The 20,485-nt window shown below is 55.4% G+C and overlaps 8 protein-coding genes across 8 annotated transcripts; 3 read left to right on the plus strand and 5 right to left on the minus strand.

Moving 5' to 3' along the window:
* Positions 1-1,834: 1,834 nt before the first annotated feature.
* B0T26DRAFT_674155 (uncharacterized protein) lies at positions 1,835-2,806 on the minus strand (the record flags this gene model as incomplete). The annotated part of the gene is made up of 1 exon (XM_060439685.1): positions 1,835-2,806. The coding sequence occupies one exon, from the start codon at positions 2,804-2,806 to the stop codon at positions 1,835-1,837; it is 972 nt and encodes a 323-aa protein (XP_060298383.1).
* A 420-nt stretch (positions 2,807-3,226) lies between these two features.
* On the plus strand, positions 3,227-4,679 carry B0T26DRAFT_702766 (SYF2 splicing factor-domain-containing protein; the record flags this gene model as incomplete). Its single annotated transcript, XM_060441641.1, has 2 exons — positions 3,227-3,241; positions 3,403-4,679. The coding sequence occupies 2 exons, from the start codon at positions 3,227-3,229 to the stop codon at positions 4,471-4,473; spliced, it is 1,086 nt and encodes a 361-aa protein (XP_060298384.1). The 3' UTR covers positions 4,474-4,679.
* Positions 4,680-5,724, minus strand: B0T26DRAFT_702767 (uncharacterized protein). The gene has a single exon (XM_060441642.1). The coding sequence runs from the start codon at positions 5,579-5,581 to the stop codon at positions 4,697-4,699; it is 885 nt and encodes a 294-aa protein (XP_060298385.1). The 5' UTR covers positions 5,582-5,724; the 3' UTR covers positions 4,680-4,696.
* A 710-nt stretch (positions 5,725-6,434) lies between these two features.
* Positions 6,435-7,353, plus strand: B0T26DRAFT_641652 (YAF9-like protein; the record flags this gene model as incomplete). The annotated part of the gene is made up of 2 exons (XM_060437362.1): positions 6,435-6,669; positions 6,773-7,353. The coding sequence occupies 2 exons, from the start codon at positions 6,435-6,437 to the stop codon at positions 7,351-7,353; spliced, it is 816 nt and encodes a 271-aa protein (XP_060298386.1).
* Positions 7,354-8,579: 1,226 nt separating this feature from the next.
* B0T26DRAFT_749856 (uncharacterized protein) lies at positions 8,580-10,788 on the minus strand (the record flags this gene model as incomplete). The annotated part of the gene is made up of 3 exons (XM_060445158.1): positions 8,580-8,837; positions 8,943-9,953; positions 10,522-10,788. 3 exons carry the CDS (start codon positions 10,786-10,788, stop codon positions 8,580-8,582), a joined length of 1,536 nt encoding a protein of 511 aa, XP_060298387.1.
* A 1,581-nt stretch (positions 10,789-12,369) lies between these two features.
* Positions 12,370-13,607, plus strand: B0T26DRAFT_749857 (inositol-pentakisphosphate 2-kinase; the record flags this gene model as incomplete). The annotated part of the gene is made up of 2 exons (XM_060445159.1): positions 12,370-12,565; positions 12,622-13,607. 2 exons carry the CDS (start codon positions 12,370-12,372, stop codon positions 13,605-13,607), a joined length of 1,182 nt encoding a protein of 393 aa, XP_060298388.1.
* Positions 13,608-13,759: 152 nt separating this feature from the next.
* B0T26DRAFT_220204 (nucleoside transporter-domain-containing protein) lies at positions 13,760-15,766 on the minus strand. Its single transcript, XM_060433844.1, has 2 exons — positions 15,218-15,766; positions 13,760-15,125 (listed from the first exon to the last, which is right to left on the minus strand). The coding sequence occupies exons 1-2, from the start codon at positions 15,394-15,396 to the stop codon at positions 13,913-13,915; spliced, it is 1,392 nt and encodes a 463-aa protein (XP_060298389.1). The 5' UTR covers positions 15,397-15,766; the 3' UTR covers positions 13,760-13,912.
* Positions 15,767-17,365: 1,599 nt separating this feature from the next.
* B0T26DRAFT_220166 (catalase) lies at positions 17,366-20,103 on the minus strand. The gene is made up of 6 exons (XM_060433843.1): positions 19,757-20,103; positions 19,478-19,680; positions 19,400-19,422; positions 19,122-19,339; positions 17,655-19,052; positions 17,366-17,540 (listed from the first exon to the last, which is right to left on the minus strand). Exons 1-6 carry the CDS (start codon positions 20,042-20,044, stop codon positions 17,511-17,513), a joined length of 2,160 nt encoding a protein of 719 aa, XP_060298390.1. The 5' UTR covers positions 20,045-20,103; the 3' UTR covers positions 17,366-17,510.
* Positions 20,104-20,485: the final 382 nt, after the last annotated feature.

Raw genomic sequence — 20,485 nt, forward strand, 5'->3', positions numbered from 1 at the left:
GCATCAATGACGCCCTTGAGTCTGATGGCGTGTCCCGACAGTCTGGGCCAGCATGGACAAGGGCACATGGCGAACACCCTGACTTATCATCATGGCACACACCCAGATGCCCGGAAACTGTCGCCCTGATTCACGCCATCTCCGACGCCGAAGACGGAATTTCGAAGGCTGACCGAAGGAAGGCGGGTCAGGTCAGCGAGAAAAGTTAACCTACTGCTAAGAAAACAAGGTGTGATCACCTCGCTCGCTGTATTGCTGACTTTGGGGTCGGGTGGGTGAACTCAGATAACACCCGGCCTCTCTGTATGGCTATTCTGTACGTTTTCTGGGCTCATTCCACCTGATCACGCAAGACGAGGTTGACAAGGTGTGCACTGATGTTTTTTTATTCACATGAGACGGCATTTCGTCATAAAATGGCGTCTAGCTACTAGTCTCGTGGTCAGATTCAGTTTACCGCCTTTTCCATCCTGACCGCTGTTTGTGGCTTGCGTCATATTGCTTGTCTCTCGACGCTTCTCAGGCCCAGGCGGCGGGTTATTTGATGCCTCGAGCAGTTTTCTTGATGTTTTTAAGTCCGGATTCCCTGAATATTTTTCCCCAGTTCTTTAGTGGTGAAAAGTGGTCTAAGTGTATACATCCTCGCGCTCCAGTACCAATACCAGGTCATACCAGCAACACCTACAGATGTCTGAGGCGCACACCCCAGGATTGCACCAGAAAATACAAACTGTTGATAAATACAAGTATCGATGGCCTCGAAACCAACAAGGTCGATGACAGTAGAGTAAGAGGGAGGTAAATATTGACTCACAAACCGTCTAACCACTGACGCCTTCTTGGACGGCTGTCACCTACCTACATTACTAATGCGGGCAAAACTCTCAACAGCTATCATCCAGAGTAAGGATACTTCCAGTCTATCGCGGAACGAACCTTTTATAGAAGGATACTACCGGAGAGACTCCAGATTATCCGTTTGAGCCTACTTCATGGAACCGTCAATCTGAAGCCAAGTTTGTTCCTGGGGTTCGCTGTCTACCTGTCTTCTGGACAGGATTCACTCTCTATCTGAGCAATATTCAGGGACGAGCCTCTTGCAATATTTCCCACCGGGTGGAAGCAACTGACTAAGAACTTATGGAACAGATGGATGGAAGCCGACGTGGTTGACGCAGAAAGGCGTGCCTGGTGCTCGATGCTCTATAACAGTGCAGTAAAGTAACTTTTACTTCTCAAGTTGCAACTAGTGGCCCTTGAGATTCTCTCCAACGTTCTAGGCAGTTGGGATCCCGAGGAAGTTCAAGTTAGGAACGAGAAACGAAGTAAAAAAATCTCAGAGTTTTAGCCTTGGAGTATGTACGAATATGTAGTCTTAGATCTCGGCCAGTTCGGGCCAAAAGCATACTATAACTGCACAAAGCACGCTTCTATCCTCTATCCATCGTCAAACATTCGATCGCCTTGTCCGATGCTAATGATTTCTGCCACATGCTCTGTGGAATCCGACCCTAGTCGGTCCTTCTGTACTGGTGAGTTGGGTAAAAGGAAGATTGACGTGGAGAGGATACCCTGGGCCAAGAGCACATGTGCATATATATATATATATATATATAACTCATAAGCCAGAGCCGCACTTGCTTGCCATATGGTGGTAATAAGGTACAGGACGAGCATCCATGGCCTGAGAGGTTTATACTAACAACAACCCCAGCCCTGGGCTCGATTCTCATGAGCGAAATGGGAGCCCCGTAAACATGGCCTGCCTGCGAGACGCGAGGCGGGTATGCGGTGGTTGTTGAAAGTGGATGTTGTAGTTCCTGGAGAGATGATACTAAGATCTGGATGTCGGTGTATCTGCGATTTCCCGGGTTGCGATGTTGTCTAGACGGGTTTTCAACCACGTGCCCTGGGAATGGGAGGCCATATCAAAGGGCAGACCCCGCGCTGCCAGGGCAAACTCGACTTGCTTAAGAAGGACGAGGATGGAAACTTGGGGTTCGGAGCAGAACTTGGCACAAGCACGAATGATGTCGCCTACAGACCGAGACAGGACGCGGCGGCCGGAGTCGGTCTGAAGCAACGAGGCAAGCATCCTTTTCAGGTCGTGGAAACTCAAAGAAGCCTCGCGGGTGCTCGTCCTGAATTTGTCACATAGGTCATCCTCTGTGGGGGACGGTGGCATTTGAGACTGGACGGCAAGTCGACTGAGAAGGACTTGGACGGTGAATTGGTTGTCGGCTGAGATGCGGAGCGGGATGCCAATCGAGTCGAGAAAGTCCTTGGACAGGCTACCGAACATTGGCTGGTCAAGTCTTCCGAGTCGATGTTGTCCATTTCCATTAGATTCACTCTGCTCCGTCGCTGGCTGTGGAGAATCGGTACCCAGGAAGACCGTGGCCAGGATATCGCGTTCCGTGAGGCGGCGGGGTTGGCCCGGTAAAGGCCAGTCTTCCCATCGCGTCTTTGATGCCTCTGCCTCAACCTTGAAGTTGGCCACGCGCCCTTGCAAATTATTAAGCTCGGGGACTTCCCTCCACTGCTCCCACATCTCCAGCTCGTCTTTGAAGTCAGACGGTCGGACGTGAGGGCTGTCTTCTGAATCGAGGTCGATGATCGCCGGGGGCAGCTCAAACAATGTTGACGAAGGTGATGGCTTTGGTCGCCCGCCGATGTGGATGTTCCTGGGCCTGCTGAGTATGGCTGCGACTTTGATATTCCCTCGGGTTCTGGTGCGGCCCTGCGCCTGCACTAGTAATGATCGTCCCATCCACGGCATCTTGCCCCTTTTCAGCGGTTGTGTCATCGCGCCGTTTCTGAACTAGCAGTGTTTGTCCAGGACTGGTGGTGGGTTTACGGATACTTCATGGACGTGGTTGGACTGTTGACACCAGAGCTTGATTGAGACATTGGATGATAGGCTAAGGCTTGGTGTCGGGGGGAACCTGAGGTTCGGGCTGCCTATCAAATGCATCCTGCCACAGCGGGCTGTTTCCCTGTTAGTGCCCATTGAATACCCTGTGGGATTGGGCAGACTTATTACCGGCGGGCCTGCCCGTCCAGTATTTCACATTTAACATGTGTGAGTGACAGTTTCCATGAGGGTAACAAGGCTCTTCTGTTGCTTCCAAGGTTCGCATAAATCAAGGGACCAAAACTAAGAAGTAGTGTCCGTGATTTGAAACTTTATTCCCACTTTCATCTGAACTTTAGATAAAATAATAAAATGAAAGCTCCACAGGTACTGAATACGTATTGTATGTAATTCCATAACCAGTACGGAGTGAAGCGACCCCCTAACAAATGCCTAGGGTCTACGGTGGTCTGTGCTCTCCCCTGCCATTTGACATTTGCTTCAGGTTCCGTTTTCCTTCTGAAAGCCAAACAACCCCCGCCAAACAGAAGCCAGCGTCAACCACCAACCATCGCTGCTGTCGCCAAACTCAATACCGCGTGCAACACGTCACCCACCTGAGCAACATGCCTCCAGCAAAGAAGCGAAAGGTAGCCGCCTCTAAGAAGGCCAAGGCAGCGCCCGAGAAGGAAGCGGCCTGTGAATCGATAGATGCAGAGATGGCACAACCCGATGAGCCAGCGCCTAAGCCCTCGCCGGCGATGACCATCGAGAAATTAGCAGCGCCCGAACCCTCACCAGAGCTGACACCAGCAGAGCCAACAGCTGAAACCTCTGCTTCCGCCCCTGCTGCTACCGCCGAAGACGCCGCCGCTAAGGCGCAGGAGCGACTGGCGCGGTTCCGGGCGCTGCAGGCGCGGGCCAAGACCTCATCGGAACAGAACCTGAAGGAGGCGGCGCGCGAGTCGCAGCGGCTGGCGGTGGACCCCGGCAAGCTGACCGCGCTTGGACGCAAGCACGCTATCGCGTCGCACAAGCTGCTCAAGGCCGACGTGGAGGAGGAGGGCGGCGACTTCGAGCGCAAGCGGGCGTGGGACTGGACGATCGAAGAGACAGAGCGGTGGGACAAGCGGGTGCGCAAGAAGGAGGGGCACCGCGACGACACGGCCTTCCGGGACTACGGCCGCGAGAGCGAGAAGGCCTACAAGCGCCAGCTGCGCAACATGGGCGACCCCGACCTCGAGCGCTACACGCGCGACAAGATGGCAGCCATCCAGAAGGCCGCGGCCGCTGGCACCCTCGAGATTGTCGAGACGGACGACGGCGAGATGATCGCTGTCGACAAGGACGGCTCTTTCTTCAGCACCGCCGACTCCACCGACTTTGCCCAGCACAAGCCCGACAAGTCGGCCGTTGACCGCCTTGTCGCCGACATGCGCAAGGCAGAGGAGGCCGCCCTCAAGAAGCGCGCCCAGCGCATCGCCAAGAACGGCGACGACGGGGGCGATGTTACGTATATCAACGAGAAGAACAAGCAGTTCAACCAGAAGCTCGAGCGCTTCTACAACAAATACACGGCTGAGATCCGGGAGAGTTTTGAGCGTGGCACCATGGTTTAGGCGCGAGAAGGAAGAGGGCGTTTACTGGGGTTTCTTTCTTTTTTTGCATCATTATCATCAACGAGCGATTTTTCTGGGTCGGGTCTCTCGTCCGGGTATCGGATTGTACATTCTATACATGGGCACAGGGTGAACGGAATACAACAGGACAGAGTTGCGTAGTGCGACAACGGTTCAATCATACACGTATTAAAACACATTTTTTGACCAGAACAAGATCTTCTCAAACCATGGTCTTCCGCCACGACTTGTTGCCCAGCTCCTCTAGTTGCGCCACCTCGACGGGGCCCCGCACGCTCTCGTCGTCGAGCGCCTCGACCACGGCGTCGGCAACGAGGTCCGCTTTGAGCGGCTTCACCACGGCGGTGCCCAAGAATCCGCCCAGGATGCCGCCCGTGAGCCCGTTGACCATGGCGCCCGCCGCCGACAGGCCGGCCAGCGGCATCGTCAGCGCCCGTGAGCTGTCGTACATGAACGGCGGCCGGAAGAAGACGCCGCGCATACCGCCCGGCCCGCTAAACTCGCGCGCGATGACGTCCTCGGCCTCGCGCTTGGTCGTGATGTACCGCGCCGGTAGCACCGGCGCGCCGCCCGCCGCCGACACGTAGCCGAAGGCCCTCACCTTCTCCCGCGCAGCTTCCTTAGCCAGCAGGATGGCGCTGTCGCGGTTCATCATCTCGTACGTGAGCTGCGTCTCGCTGCTGCTGCTGCTGCTGCTACTGCTGCTACTGCTGCTGGCGGGGTTGGCATTACTCTCGACTGACGATTGCTGCTGCTGCTGTTCCTGGTGGAGAGGGTTGCTGCTGGAAGATAGTGGCCGGCCCTTGCTGGCCGAAAAGGCCTTCTGCAGCCCCGAGATGGGCGACTCGCGCCCCGACAGCACGCCCTTGTAGTCGGCCTCGAGGAGGATCCCCATGCTGTGCACGACAAAGTCGGCCCCCGTCAGCAGCGCCGCGTACTGCGCCGGCCGGAAGATGTCGGCCCGCTCCCACGACACGCGGTGCGCCCACGCCGGCGGCGACGACGATGCCGTGACATTTCGCCACTGCGGCTGGCCGGAGCGGCTGTGTTTAGAGGGCAAGTTAGTGAGGGAGGCTTTGTTTAGCATGTTTATTTAGTTGCGAGATGAGACTGAGGAGCAATCGATAGGAAAGATGATGATGAGGCTCCTTCTGGGCGCACTTATCACGCCCGGCATGAGATGTGAAATGGAAGCTGTCTGTCGCACCTTATTGACGTTACGTCCCAGCCGCGAGATACGGCCGCCTTGCATATCCTCGAACCCAGAAAGCCGGACCCCCCGCACACGACGAGCTTCTTTGTAGCCCCTGACATCGTCGCCGCTATGCTGTGTTGTGCGTAGAGCGGAGTGTTCCGTGTTTATGTCCGGTTTATCCCTTTCGTTCGGCTCTCAAGGGTCATGCCTGACTGAGATTGCTGCTGGTGTACCTGCTCCGAATGTGCGATGAAAATGCGAATCCACGCAATGTTTCTGTGTGGCAATGAGAGAATTAGTGTAGAACCATGAGCTCCTCGTCGATTGGTCCGGGCTGTATTTTAGGAGGCTTTGGCGTCGTCCTGGCACATGTTCTAGGTGTTTTGACGGGAATGATGGCATCATTAACTGATTGTTGCAAGGCTGAGGTCAAAAAATCCTTATCGATTGTAGGGGTCTTCGCTGGCCTGGCTGGTTCCTGCGCTGCAGCGGCGCGTTCACTGTGAATCGTGACAGGGGGGGACAAAGACCTGTACTTTAGTGGGGAAACTCCCCCACATTCAAGGCTAAGAACCTAGGTACCTTCTTTTTTTGAACACGCGCGCTGACAAGACCGCCTCCTCGTCTATCCACAGTCAGCCTTTCGCCGACGGCGTCATAACTTGCGATTCCTCTTGTATTTGTACACACACAGTCAAATAAACTATCTCCGACGCGACTTGGTCCATAACCCCGCACTGGAGAAATGGCGCCGCCATCAGGCAAGCGCGTAAAGGGCACCCAGATCTACCGGCCTTTTATCTACGGGACCACAGCGCGCCCGTTCGACGCGGACACGAACCCCAAACCGCCCGGCGTGCCCGACGACCACACGCACTCGTGGACCGTCTTCGTCAAGGGCATCGACGATGTCGACATCACATACTGGCTGCGTCGCGTGCAGTTTAAGCTGCACGAGTCGATCCCCAACCACGTCCGCAGTAAGCCTGTCCTATGCTCGTTCCTAAGAAGGGAAGACGAAGCCCGCCTAGAAGAAAGAAAACAAAAGCACAGGAATACCTAACGCTTTGCCGCCGCAACTAGCGATCGAGGGTACCAAGGGAAAGCCGTTCGAGATCCACGAGACGGGCTGGGGCGAGTTCGAGATCACCATGAAGCTCTACTACGTGGCCGAGTCGGGCGAGAAGCCCCAGACGCTGTACCACCACCTACGGCTGCACCCGTACGGCCGGACCGAGGAGGAGAAGGAGGCGATGCGGCTGAGCGGCGACGACATCATATCGTGGACTTATGAGGAGCAGATATTCAACGAGCCATACGACGCCTTTTACGACATTTTGACGTCGGGCGCCTTCCCCGTCAGCAGTGGCGGCGGAGGAGGAGCCAAGGGTGGCGGCAAAGGAGGAAAGTCCAAGGATAAAGACGACCAGCAGGCCCAGCAGCCGCAGCGCTCGCCCGGCGGCGTGCTCGACCGCAGCGCTATGATCCCCCTCACCAACCGCCCCGGCCAGCCCTTCAGCCGCGAGACGGAGCAGGTTGAAATCCAGAAGCTCAAGGACGCGCTCGTCAAGGTCGAAGAGCTCACCAAGCAGATAGCCGAGGATGTGCAACAGAAGGAAGCGCGTCTGCGGGGGCTACGGGCCGATGCGGGTATCAAGGCGTAGACTCTTCTCCTGCCTTGTCCTTCGCAGTCTTTGTGTTTTGTCTTTTCGGCTCTTTTTCTCCTTTCATCTGGCAGCGGGGAAAAAGGAAATTTGATGGATTTACGGCGCTAGGTTATCGGACGGGGTTAGGGAAACGGGGTGAAACGGTCAAAATGAATTCCCCGAGAGATTGCTATCGTCTCGAGATTGGGGAGCTCTGCCTTTTTATATCAAAATACCCTTGCGTTGTACATACATAGATGGGAAAGGCGGCCTTGGTAACATGTGGCTTGGGCCAAAGAGCCCAAAGCTATTTGCTGATTACCCAACATAGCGACTGTCTGCTTGACCTTCCTTGTTGGGGTTCTAACAGCCTCCGGGCTGACTGGGACGGTTTACTTGGCTTCTGGCTAAGTGAACAGCAGGTATCTTCAACATCATCTCTTCCCCTTTTTTTTCCGTTGAAAGCAGATGCCACACTTCCGAGACACCTCGAACGTGCACCTCTGAACCGCGAGACCTCATCATGACTTCGACAGTTAAATACCTCCGATCTTTTTCATTTTCTTTTAGAGATGGGAGTTCAATCATAACTGGTGTCCCGCTCGGCAGCAATAACAGCAACCAACCCTTGCTCCTCCAGCGAGGGCAATACTTCTTCGTCCTCACTATTATACACCTCCACACTAAGATGTCGAGATTCACAGGTATATCTATGAACCCTCGTACTGCGTTGCTGCCCCTACACGTATCACACAGCTATGTTCATACAATAGCGATAACCAACCAAGGCCGTGCCGAAACAAAACAAAGGAAAAGTGAAAAGAAAGACAAAGGAGACGGGGTTTATATAGAGGACTTGACAAGAAGTGTATGTGATACATAGTGGTATCAAGTGCCACGTCTCTCTCTCCCAAGGGACTGGACTTCCAGCTAACTGGATAAAAGTTGAAGGAAAGCCAAACAGGCAGTCAACGCCACCGACTCCAAAACCACCTTTTAAATGTATTGAGATCCGCAGCCTCCCAGCCAACCATTTCCGAACCGCGAGTAGAAGCAACCAAGACAATTAGTGGTATGTAATGACTCGGAAAAAAGAAATTACCACAGTTTCGCTCCAAACGCCCGGGAGGATAACCAACCCTGATCGCTGCCCAAAAAAAAGGAAAAATCAATCAAATGAAATCCCATATGTAAAGATGGTATGTACCAGTGTGGGTGTCGGATGTGACATGGATAGACCGGAATCACCTCGCCTCGTAGGCCGGAGGAGGGGTGTCGTCGCGGTCCTCCCAAAAAGCAGGGTTGCGGTTCTTCTCGTCATAGACACGACGGGCAATCTCTCCCGCCATCTTCATTATCCAAGCCTGCTCCAGAATGACCGATGAAGTGTCAGACTGCGGTCCGCCCCGAGATCGTTGAGACTTGCTATCAACCAGAATTGGCTCTCTGGTCTCCACAGCCTTGCCGTGGTCCCCGGAGTCTTGAGGCAACCGGAGTGGCAACTGAGATGTAATTGGCACATCTCGAGAATTAGGCGATACGATAGGAGTATCTGCTGATTGCATCGGAGTCGGTTGCGCAATATCGGATGGCCCACAGAAACGTACCCTGGACGGCCCGGATCCTGCTAGCACTACCATCTCGCCTTCTTCTGGTACCTCCAGAAGCGAAGTGGGCATGGCTGGTTCTGATATTGGGCCCTGAACCGAAGTCGAATCCGAAACAGCCTCCCCAGCTTCACTGCTAACTTCGCTTCCTGTCTTGCGACGCAGGTTAACGACGCGGGTCTTCTTTTTCCTGCCCGCCTTATGGTGTCGTCCAGATCCCAGCGACAATCCAGCCGTGGCATGGCTCAGGTTAACTAAAGAAGGTCGCGACGAAAGCAGGCCGGTATCTTGGCTGCCGAGGTCCGAGAACGTGTACGTGTGAGTACTTCCATAGTACGAGGGTGGCCTCGACAAGCTTGGCGTGGCCAAAGGAGGCGTGGGGGACGCATCAACCCGGTCGGATGGGCCAGCCCAGGCCCTCAGCATAGAATTGTGAAGCTCGCGGGTAAACAGACATGAAGTGTGATTAGACCCGTTTAAGGATGCCAGTTGGATGATGCTCTTCTGCGAAAATAGTGACTGAGTCCCTGGACCACCATCAAGCGACAAGGATGATATCTCGGTGGGGTCGAGCAAATGCCCGCTTGCATCAATAGCATCCAAGGGCGGGCTGCCAAGCGGGTTCTGAACTGGGTCGCTCTCTTCTTTCGACTCGTCGCCCTCCTTGAGAACCTGATCTGGACACCATAGTTGTAGAGAGAGGCGGTGAATGATGGCAGGGAGCTCATCCATCATCAGGTCACGCAATTTCACTTCGATAGTCCGCTGCAGATAATCACGGACAAACTGAATCGAGTCGAAGGTCGACGAGACCTTGAGCGACTCGAGAGGGTCATTTCGAAAGACGAGAGTGAGCCCCTTTTGCTTGGAGAAGACGATGATGATGAAGGCCGACAACTTGATCTCAGATAACGTGATCTGAAGCGGAATTGTGAGACTTGACGCAGCAGCGAGCGGCTGTGGGGACGTGAAGCTCGGTTTGGCAGACAGGTAAGTGTTCAGGGGGTTTGCCTACAGTTGTTGATATATTAGCCAAGCTATAGGACGAGACGAGACGAGACGACAAGGGGCATCTAGCGTGTGGAGAAGTGCGGGTGCGGACGCGAATCCCTGCCCGGTAATTGCAGACAATCTGGTAAAGCAATGCGCCAAGAGCTGCAGTGGGGTTTTCTTTTGCTTCCAGAAGCACCGATGAAAGGGGGCGAGCTGTGCAGGAGTGAGGGCTTCGGTTTTTGATGCTCGCATGTGTCGAGCAGCTTTGCGGGGACGCTCCTTTGCTGAGCGGGATATCTCGGGATATTTTGCCCCTTCCATCTTGGGCTTGAGGCACTTGCTATCAACTGTTCCCTGGTGTCCGTGATAGAAAATAGTCTTCCGAGATGTTGCACAGAGCGATATCTGCAAAGTGCTTGCTATGTCTGAGTTCGCCATCGAGCCGTGTAGAGTGAATGGGATGCAGTGCAGTGAACATGATGCGCAGCCCCATCAAGACCGTTCGATGCACGCCATGAAAGCCGAGTCTCGGGGAATGAATCCCAATCGACGGCATGCACAAGTGACAATGGAAACCCAAACCTACTTGTACTCTCGTCTTCAGCGTCAGGAATGCGTCGCCAGAATAGCACATTTTGAATATGCCGCGGAACCTGTCCTCTGCAAGGTCGCCAATCTCCAGTATCTCTAGGTCGGGAGGTACGGAGCCCAGGTTGAATTCGGTCACGAAGATGTCATCGACGATGATGGGCGGCTTGGGCGACTTATTCAGTGCCGTCGTGAGGAGGTCGCGCGCTCGCTCGTAGAAACGTTCGTCGGCCGTGAGCGGCGACCAGTTGAAGTTGAAGGCCATGTTGAATTGGCTTTAGGTCAAGACAGGCATCGCAGTCGCAAAGGGGGTGGGCGCTGATAAGCCCGACGCCGCGAGAGGGAGAGCGATATTGGCGGAAAGTGTCGAGTATGGCTGCTCGGGTTGCAGGCACGCGGCGTCAATGGTGAAGCGAATGTGTCGAAGCAAAATGGTCGTGTGCGAAGGGAATTCGAGGTGTGGCGTGTTGTTGGTCGGAGATGCACGCAGATGACGCTATCTGACGACTGGTGGCAGGTCGGGGGCAGTTTGTCTGGCGGGCGATGGAAATTTTTCGCGTCTGCGCCGCACCGTTTGTGTGGCTACGGCGCTCGTGGGGGTGTGGGCTGACTTTTTAGGCCCGTGATAAGTCGCGCTTTCGCCCGCCCGCCCGACCGGACCGTTTTATTAGGCAGTTGTTTATTGACGCATCAAATGGCCTGCGCAATCCGGTCTGCGCCGAGCGATAAAGGTCATTTTCGACTTTACATCGACCAAGGCAGCTTAAAGTAGGGTTTTAATATTATTATTTTTACTTAAAAGTCGGCTCAGCGAGGGCGCCAGAACGAAGTAGCGGCCATCAAGACAGACTTTGACTTCAATCCAGATTCTTTACGGTCCAAGAGCTGCAGTGAGGGGAAGTTGGGTGAATGACATAAAGGCCCTGAAAAGGGTAATGAAAGCTGCGATCAACCACTATCTTGGTGGAGGTTTGGAGGATCATCTACAACTAGTTGAAGTTGTTGTCGCTAAAGCTGCCAAAGCCAAGACTTTCCTCGGGGATGGGCGGGAGTCCGGAAGATCATGTTGCTTGACGCTTGTGACTAACAGAGGATATGACCCCAAGACGGGTGTCTTGTTCGTGTCTTGGAGGCTTTGCCAGAACCTACAAGCAGTGTCACAGGGTCAAGCGTGTCAGGTGAAATACTTGCCTGCCAACCTATAGGTAGTTGGCCAACCTGTCTAGCTCTAAGCCGAACAAAGTCTATACTTTCAGAACATAGTAGAAGCCTGTTCAGACTAAGAGACTTTGTTTATATCACCTCGCGGCGTAATGGCCGGGCATCTTTCGGGGTGCTTGTAACGGCCGTTCGGAGCGAACAGAAGGAACGGCACTTATTAAGCACAAGGCCGGCTCCTCCAATCCGTCAGGGGAGTTTATTAACCCTCCACACTGGTACGTACCGGCCTGATGGGACACGGATAACTGGACCATCTCCGTAACCTGTATACCGTAACCAAGTATTCCGTATCGTACGAGGTATTCTTCCACAACTATCATGGCTTGAACACTTGCAGCCCGCCAAACAAAACACATTTTAACTCTCACAACCATCCCAGGGGGTGCTTAGGATTAAGATATACAGTTTGCCACCTGCCCCGTTTAATCCATAGATGATCTTGGCCGACTATGCAGCTATCAGAAGCGCCGGGCGGACAGGCATGTGGGCGCCGGACGGGCTAAGAAAGTGGCGCCTTGGACTTAGCTGCACACGATGCGAGGTCTCCAACGAGAGATGAGTCTGTCGTGTTCATCAGCACACGATAATTTGTTACTACAAGAGGGATAGGGAAAAAAAACCGAAAATGTTGCCTGATTCCACAACAGAACCAACAAGCGCAAGCGACGCCATACCGGACTTGTCTGTCTTGCTGGCGGCCTGGGGTGGCTATCACTTCAAGTTTGTCGGCGAGGGCGCCGCCAACCTGGTCTTTGATATCATCCCGGTCCACACGGACGGGGATAGCAATGCCAACGACCCAAGCGAAGATATACTCAAAGGTTGGCCCACTTGCAACTCGATTACACAAGCCAAATTCTGACAAGACGACCCTTAGGCCACCTCCTACGCGTGCCCAAGGCCGGGACGCAGGCGTACAAGCACGACGAGCTGCAGGCGTACTGGGAGACGGCCGTGCAGCCCCTCTTTGAGCCTCGGGACCTGGTGCAGCAGCGCCTTGTCCGGCTCGGCGGTGCCGGCGGCGGGCTCGTCGCAGCGCGGCTGAATGCCGCGTTGCGGACAGACGAGGACGGCCGCCGCGGCGACTTCCAGGGCAGCCAGGTCGCCGCGGCCGAGTACGGCATGCTGGTCGAGGACATGCGCAAGAAAAGCCACAGCGACTTGATCGTAGAATTCAAGCCCAAGTGGCTGAGCCAATCGCCCAACGCGCCCGTGTCGGCGACGCGTTGCCGCAACTGCGCTCGGGAGGCATACCGGCGCAACCACTTCCACAGGAAGAAGAAGCAGCAGACCAGCACAGCTGGACCCCCCACCACAATAACAACTACTGGCACGAGCAGCAGCAGCAGTACTCACGAAACAACACCCCTTATTTTATGCCCGCTCGACTTCCTCGCCTGTACTAGCAGCACCAGCAGCAACGAAGCTCTCGACCGCTTAGTAGACCAGCTTATCACCGGGGCTAGTCCCCACGGCCAGCAGCACCAGCAGCACCACAGCCGGCTAAAGACGTGGCTAGCGACGAACTCGCTGCTCGCGCGACTGCGCGACGCGCAGCTCGCCAACGACAGATGCGGGCCACTAGGCGCCTCAGCCCCCAACGGTGAGCTCCAGCTGGCCATGACGCTGCGGGACTGCACGTGCTTCGTGCGGGTATCGGGGGAGGGCGAGGACGAGGACGGGCGGGTCGAGGCCAAGATAGCGGACCTGGACAAGAAGAACGGCGAGGCCAAGATGGGATATTGGCAGGAGACGGAGCGGCAGCTGATTGACGGGGGCTACTATGACGGAACCGAGGAGCCGCGGCAGGTGACGAACTGCCAGGTCGAGCGATCTGGGACCAAGGTTACGAAAGACGACTAATCACAGAGTACCTCCCATATAAAAATAGGAAGAGAAATGTAAATCGAGGGGGGAAAAACACCAAATGCAGCGAGCAAGCAGGTGGTATATCCAATCGCAACCTCTATCTTGGTATCATCTTTAAGCTATTCGTCTTTCAGAAAAGACCCTCTCAATATGAAAAAAGCAATTCTAGCAAAAAAGAGAATGTAAACATGATCCCCCGCAAAAAAAGAGATACATTCTGTATCCTTGTCAAACGCCGAGGCAAAAATATCCGTACTCCCTTACCAATGCAACATGCCCTCTTTCACTGTTCTGCAACTTCATATCCCGGCAACGGTGAAGCTCAACAAGCTGCCCACCGTCAGACCGGCAACCAGACACATGCCCATAAAACTGCCGGCGGCTTCGCGCTCGCTGTCGGCGACCCACTCGCCCGCCGCCATCATGGCGTTAGACGCGAGCCAGCCGTTGGTCAAGCCAAAGGGCAGCTCAACGAGCAGCAGGTAAAAGAGGTCGCTGTTCACGACGGCGCCGCGCCCGCGGATGTTGCACAGCAGGTATAGGGGCAGGAACAAGACGCGGGCGATGCTGATGGCGAAGAGGGCGCTGGGGCGGTGGCGCAGCGAGAAGGGCAGGATGGTCGACATGCGGCCGAGTAGGTCGCCGAGGTTCCAGAAGAAGAACCCCAGCGGGATGAAGGCGCCCGGGGCGAACAGGCGCGGAGGCGTAGTGTCGGCCTCGCCGCCGCCATCGCGCACGGACAGGATCTTGGCCGTGAAGACGGGAAAGAACATGGTGACAACGAAGCACATGAACACGGACGCCGCAACCCAGTGGAGCTTCCGGAACAGGGTGGGGATGCTGACGAAGCGCCGGGCCGCGCGCTCCGCCTCCTCGATGCTAGTGACCGATTCGGCGAGCTGCTGGGCCATGCGCCGCTCGATGAGCCGGTCGTGCCGCCGCGTGAGCGGAACAAAGGCAAAGATGGCCGCGGCAGACACGAGCACGGCCGCCATGAAGTAGATGAACGCGGCCTTGCCGGCCTCGGCTGGGGGGGAACCTCCGGGGCTCGCTTCGGGATCTACAGTAGGGGGCGGGACGGCCAGGAAAGATAGCATCTGGGCCAGCGGTGGGAGGATACCCGCCACACCCTGCCCCGCCATGATGGCCTGCGTGTATTCGGGGCGGCCGAAGCTCGCCGCGTAGGCGAAGGCGCCGTTCTGCATCAGCCCGCAAGCCAAGGCGCTCAGGCCGACCATGACGAGCAGGAACGCTAGGTAGGACGACGGCGAAATATCGACGAAGTACGACGTCGAGACGGCCAGGAGACCGAAGATGCCCACGTTCAAGAACAGGGCCGTGTTGATCCGGAAGGCATAGTTTGCCGAGGACTGGATGTTGGTCAATATGTACATGGCAACGAGGTTGCTAATCGTCGACACCGAGATGATGGCCGACTGCGACGTCTGCATCAGGAACTCGTCCGACTCGAAGCGGGTTTGGAAGTATGGTGCCGCGGCTAGGAACATGTTCCTGTAGTGGAACAACAACGCCGTGGGTAAGCAAGTGCCTGGCCAGGTATAGACAAGTAGTGGAGCTAATTATATGCTCAGGACTGTACATACCAAGCCCAAAGCATTGCAACGCCAATCACAGCAAATATGGAGTACTCAAGCCATGAGAACGACTCCTCTTCATCCTCGTCATACACGGACCCCTCGAGGGTTCCCGAGTCGTCTGTAAGAGGCTCGTACTCCTCCTCGGTAGCCTTGGCCGGCGCGAAGATGGATTTTATGCGATCCATTGCGGTCGGGCGATATGGGACGACGTGGGTTCGAAAGTTGGGATGACAAAACAAAGAAGCGACACGAAATACGCAGGAGAGGCGTCCCCGGGAGCTTTATAGCTTCTGCGGTATTTGCGACAACTTAATGCCTCGAGGACGTGGGCAGACGGAGCCCTGCGGCGGTAAAGAGCGACAGCGATACTAGGGGAACGCAAATGGGCCACCCACGACCAGCCGACACAACCGCTGTTACTTCCACAGTGACCCGTAGCGCCGGGACGATGGCGATACTTATCGCCTTCTTTTCAGAAAGCCGCTGGCGGCGTCGAGGTAGCTAGGCAGCCTTTCTGTCATGCTTTACATAATTCGCAGGGCGGGAGTTCGGGGGTCGGGAGTCACGAGTGGTGGGATACAGCGCGGCGCGTGGACGGAGTGTGCCGGTCCTGAGTTGTCATGATGGGGTCACAAGGGAGGCCTGTTGGCGGCCAGATAAGGCGCTGGCTGAATTCGAAACTGTCATAACGGGGCTTATCGGGGCGAACGGCGCTCTCAGCGGCCCTAACTTGGCTGCCGCACTATATCCACTGATAAGAAGAACGTGTCAGAACCCGGCGTCCGGGGCGGATTGGCATGTTTAACCCTAACCCTGACCACGCTATCCCATCAAATGAATCAAGCTCCTGCTCTACACCAAACGCAAACGCAGCATATTTGGGGTTGGATGAAATGGGGTCCTTTGACCAACTTATAAAACGGTAATGTCTTCGGAAGGCGGAGGACTCCGAGGGGCGGCGAACTCTTTGCTGTCGCGAAAAGCCTCCGGCTCTTCCCCACGCGGGGCTGACAGTCTACCATTTCGCCCCACACGGGCGCCTGCGGCAGCCAGCACCCTCAGCGCGCCCCGCTGGGGCAAATGCCCCTACTCCCCCGGCTCGGAAAGAACCGCGTTTTACTATGTAAGTGCGGCTTGCTTCTAGGGGGCAGCCAGCCAACCTCGAGAAAGGAAACCTAACCGAACCCAGCCAAGACAACGGAATGCCACGTCAACCCAACCGCTTTTTGTGGGCAACCTGAACGCCTGCATTCGCCTTGAATATTCCGACCATATCCCTCCTTGATCTGTCCGCCCAGAAAAGGTCTTGTGCACAATACCTTGCCAGCGACAGGAGGCGGGTTTGTGAGAAGGTTGATTTGATATTTATCTTGTCCGTTGACTTCCCATGCTTAGTTCGAAGCAATGTCAGGAAGCACATGCGCTCTTGCATCATGTATACACCTTACATGCTATCTCGTGTTAAGGTATACCACATGCCATCCGAAGCCGTATAGCTACCCAAAAGGAACATGTACGTACATACATGCACGCATGATCCGTCCCTTGCCTACCTACGTACCTACATATTATACCTTTGTATGCATGAATACCAACCACCCTATGACCAGGCCGGTAAGGTATGTATGTAGCAAATAGCGTCATCCAGCGACTGCGAGGATGACCTGCCCTGATTTTTTGCCCATAACCCAGCCTAGATAATATTAGCGGCCGGATATGCGACCCCCCACGTGATGGCCGTGTCCTGCGATGCAGGTATGTCGTGCAGACTTTATCCTTTCGATTTCTCGTCTCCTTTTTTTCTCTCTCTCTGGTCAACAAAGTGTGTCATTGTCATTTTGCGATTACGGACCGCGTTTGGGAAAAAAAAATGGTAAATGCCGCCCCCAAAAACCACCCGCCACAAAACAAAACAAATAAACGCGGGGGCGGTTTCGAAACATCCATCTTCCTCTTTAACTCTCTCCTAAGGGGTTGCATATGTATCATGACATAAATCTCTGCATGCATGCATGCATATGGGGGAAGGGGGGGCCGGAATACAACCAACAGGAAAATGAGGGGCAGATAGATCGGGAGGGTAGTAGCAGAGAGGGTAGAATAGGCCGTGTTGGGAACAGAAGAATAAATCAATCAGTTATTAGCAAGTAAAAGAATCAGATAATTACAGTATAAAAGGGGAAGATTCTCCCCAGCCCTGAAGGACACTATAAACCTTGCGTCACAGAAAACATTCTGTCCAAAATATTGTCTCTCATGTCTCGTCAGAAATACAGGCCGCATGTCATTCTCTCATAACTCAAAAGTCAAGGGGGAAACGATCGGTGAACTGTTGGTAAGTCTTTAAGTCAGCATACTGTGAAGCCCCCGAAGCGAACGGATGGATATCTGGCAGCAAAACACAAAAACAATAAGAATTGCCACATCGCGCATTTGCACCCACCTTGAACTGAGACAACCCGCCCTCCAAATCCGTCACAAAGGCCTCGACATCAGAGCCGGTGAAGACGCCCGGAGCGTCAGACGAAGGGATGCCGGTCGAGTCGAGCGCGGCCGAGGCCGAGCCGAGGGCGCCGACGGGCTTGCCCCAGCGGAAGCCGTCGACAAGGATCTGGCCGGGGCGGCCCGTCGGGTACAGCGGTGAGGCGGCCGTCTTGGGGTCGAAGAGGCCCTCGGCGCCGGCGGCGACCACGACGCTGTCGAACACCGAGGCGTCGGCCGCCGAGTACGTCTGGTCGATGCCGTTACCCTGGACCTCGCCGACCACCGTGACCACGACGCCCTCCTTGGCGAGGCGCTCCTTGAGCGCGGCGGCCTGCTCGAGCGATGACGACGAGTTGGTGCTGGCGAGCACGCCCACCTGCAGCGTAGCGATCTTGGGCAACGTCGAGTTGAAAATCGAGAGGCCCGCGGTCACGTTGTTGTGGTAGAAGGTCGGGTCGGGCGCCGGCGCCGGGAGGCCCAGGGCAACGGCGACGCGCTTGGCCACGTCGTTGCTGACACGGTTGAGCTGGGCGAGCACGTTTTGCTTGACAGTTTCCGACTGCAGGTGGCTGGTCTCAAACCGGATGGCATTAACGATGAACTGCTGCTCGACCGAGGTCAAAGAATTGAGAAACAGCCGAGGCTGAGTCCAGTGGTCGTCAAAGGTCGGCGAGAGGGCCCGAACCAAGTTACCCGTGGCAGGGCGGTTAGGCGCCGTAAAGAAACCGCGGCCGGTGGTCTGGTTGGCCTGGGCAGGGAAGCCATTGTTCAGCGTATTCGGGCTGTATGGGAACTTGTTGGTGTGGATGAAGTTCTGCCCTGCTCCATCACGGTTGTTATTGTGAATGGCAGCCTTGGGCATGTTAATTGGTAGCTGCTCGAAATTAGGGCCTCCGTGGCGATTGAGCTGTGTGTCCAGGTATGAGAAGACCCGCCCCTGTAGCAAAGGGTCCTCGGTGAAGTCGATGCCTCGAACAATGTGGCCGGGCTGAAACATGACCTGTTCGGTTTCGGCAAAGTAGTTGGTCGGGTTCGTATCCAGGGTCATGATTCCCAGCTTCTGGAGAGGGGCGAGCTCCTCGGGGATGAGCTTCGTAGGGTCTAGAAGATCGAAACCAAAGGCGAGGGCCTTTTCTTCGTCGACCACTTGCACGGCAAGCTCCCACGAAGGTCCGTTGCCGGATGCAATGGCATCAAACAGATCTTGCCGGTGGAAGTCGGCATTCTTTCCGGCGAGAACTTGGGCTTCCTCCCAGACGAGACTCGCCTTTCCTTGCAGCGTCTTGAAGTGCCACTTGATGAGCTTGGTAGGGCCGTCATCTTTTACGAAGCGGAATGTGTGAACGCCGAATCCATCCTGTCACGCGCATTTTAACTGGTTGTCCTTTGGGGGGGGGGGGGGTGAAAGGGGAAGCCGGGCGCTTACCATGTGACGATAGCTTCGCGGAATTCCATACCCGGCCATGGCCCACATCAGGGTATGCAGCGTGCTGGGTTGCTGGCTGAAGAAATCCCAGGCAGAGTCATGTGCGGTAGCTGCTTGTGGAATCTCGCTGTCGGGGCTGGGCTTGACTGAGTGAATCAGATCCGGGAATCGGATAGCATCCTGGATGAAGAAAACTGGGATATTGTTTCCCACGATATCTTGTCACTGTTAGTCTGGTCGCATTTTCGAGCTAGATAGGAGAGATTGGTGGCGCGTACCAAAGTTACCCTCGTCGGTGTAGCTAAATAGCTGTCAGCATGGGCTTGCTCGAGCTTGTAAAAGCAGTGTGGGCTTACAATCTTGTCGCAAAGCCGTGGACATCTCTCGCAGTGTCTGCGCTTCCCCTTGAGCCGGCGACGGTGGAGAAGCGGACGAAGACGGGTGTCTTCTTGCTGGCAGCGCTCAGAAAAGACGCGGCTGTGAGGTTGCTGAAGTCTCCATAGCTGGTGAAGGTTCCGTGTGCCCCTGCACCGCGGGCGTGGACAGCTCTCTCGGGAACCTGGCGAGGGGAGATTATTAGTGTCTGGCCGGCCAGCTTACATTTCCTATTAGAGCGTGAGCCGAGATTCACTTGCCCGTTCATGGTCGAAATGCTGTATTTTCTGCCTGAAGATGAAATCCTCGAGCAGGGTCGGGCCTCGGATGCCAGCCTTCAGACTGTTTTGGTCTTCGATGGGGCCCCCAACGTCCGAGGTCAAGAACCCCTTGCCATCATCCACCTTGAACTGGCCGAGACCCGGTGAAGGGGCATCGGTATCCGCACGCTTCTCTTTGAGTAGTGCAGCCGGGTCAGCATAGGGGCAAGCTGCCAGGGACAAGCCTAGCAGACTACCACAGCAGAGTAAAGCCTTTACGGTGTGCATTATATCACTTTGGGAACGAAGGCAGTAGTAATGCAATGGCTACGGTCCGAGACGAGTGAAAGGAGGCAGAGGGTGCAGGCCGAACAAGCTGTACTTATATACACGGCAGCCGGATGACCCGAGGCAGAACTGTGGATGTATACCAGATATGGACTTGACTGGGGCCATCATTATAGGCCTCAGACATAGATAGATATCCCGGGAGGTGAAGAGCAGCGGAGTAGCTGGTACCTTGGGCAGCGGGGAGGCTTGGAAAGAGTTGGGACGGTGGAGGCAGATTGCACTGTATACACTGCTAGTGACAGATTGTCAATGCCTGGCACCCTGGCATCATATCATGGCACTATGGCAAACCGCGAGCAGACTGAGGCGACGGCCAACTGTCGGCTTCCGGATTCTGGGGTGGGGGGCGATGGCGACAGGTCCTCGTCGTCTTGCCTT

The sequence above is a fragment of the Lasiosphaeria miniovina genome, assembly GCF_030549165.1.
Source record: "Lasiosphaeria miniovina strain SMH2392-1A chromosome Unknown B0T26scaffold_3, whole genome shotgun sequence".
Classification (NCBI taxonomy): Eukaryota; Fungi; Ascomycota; class Sordariomycetes; order Sordariales; family Lasiosphaeriaceae; genus Lasiosphaeria; species Lasiosphaeria miniovina.

Bases quoted from the DNA above. Each gene is read 5' to 3' on its own strand.
- B0T26DRAFT_702767 (XM_060441642.1), bottom strand. From the start codon at position 5,581: ATGCTAAACAAAGCCTCCCTCACTAACTTGCCCTCTAAACACAGCCGC.
- B0T26DRAFT_220204 (XM_060433844.1), bottom strand. From the start codon at position 15,396: ATGGATCGCATAAAATCCATCTTCGCGCCGGCCAAGGCTACCGAGGAG. The intron at 15,126-15,217 runs GTATGTACAGTC...GTTCCACTACAG, and splicing joins GTTGCAATGCTTTGGGCTTG to GAACATGTTCCTAGCCGCGG.
- B0T26DRAFT_220166 (XM_060433843.1), bottom strand. From the start codon at position 20,044: ATGCACACCGTAAAGGCTTTACTCTGCTGTGGTAGTCTGCTAGGCTTG. The intron at 19,681-19,756 runs GCAAGTGAATCT...TCCCCTCGCCAG, and splicing joins AGCATTTCGACCATGAACGG to GTTCCCGAGAGAGCTGTCCA. The intron at 17,541-17,654 runs GTGGGTGCAAAT...ACTTACCAACAG, and splicing joins GCGGGTTGTCTCAGTTCAAG to TTCACCGATCGTTTCCCCCT.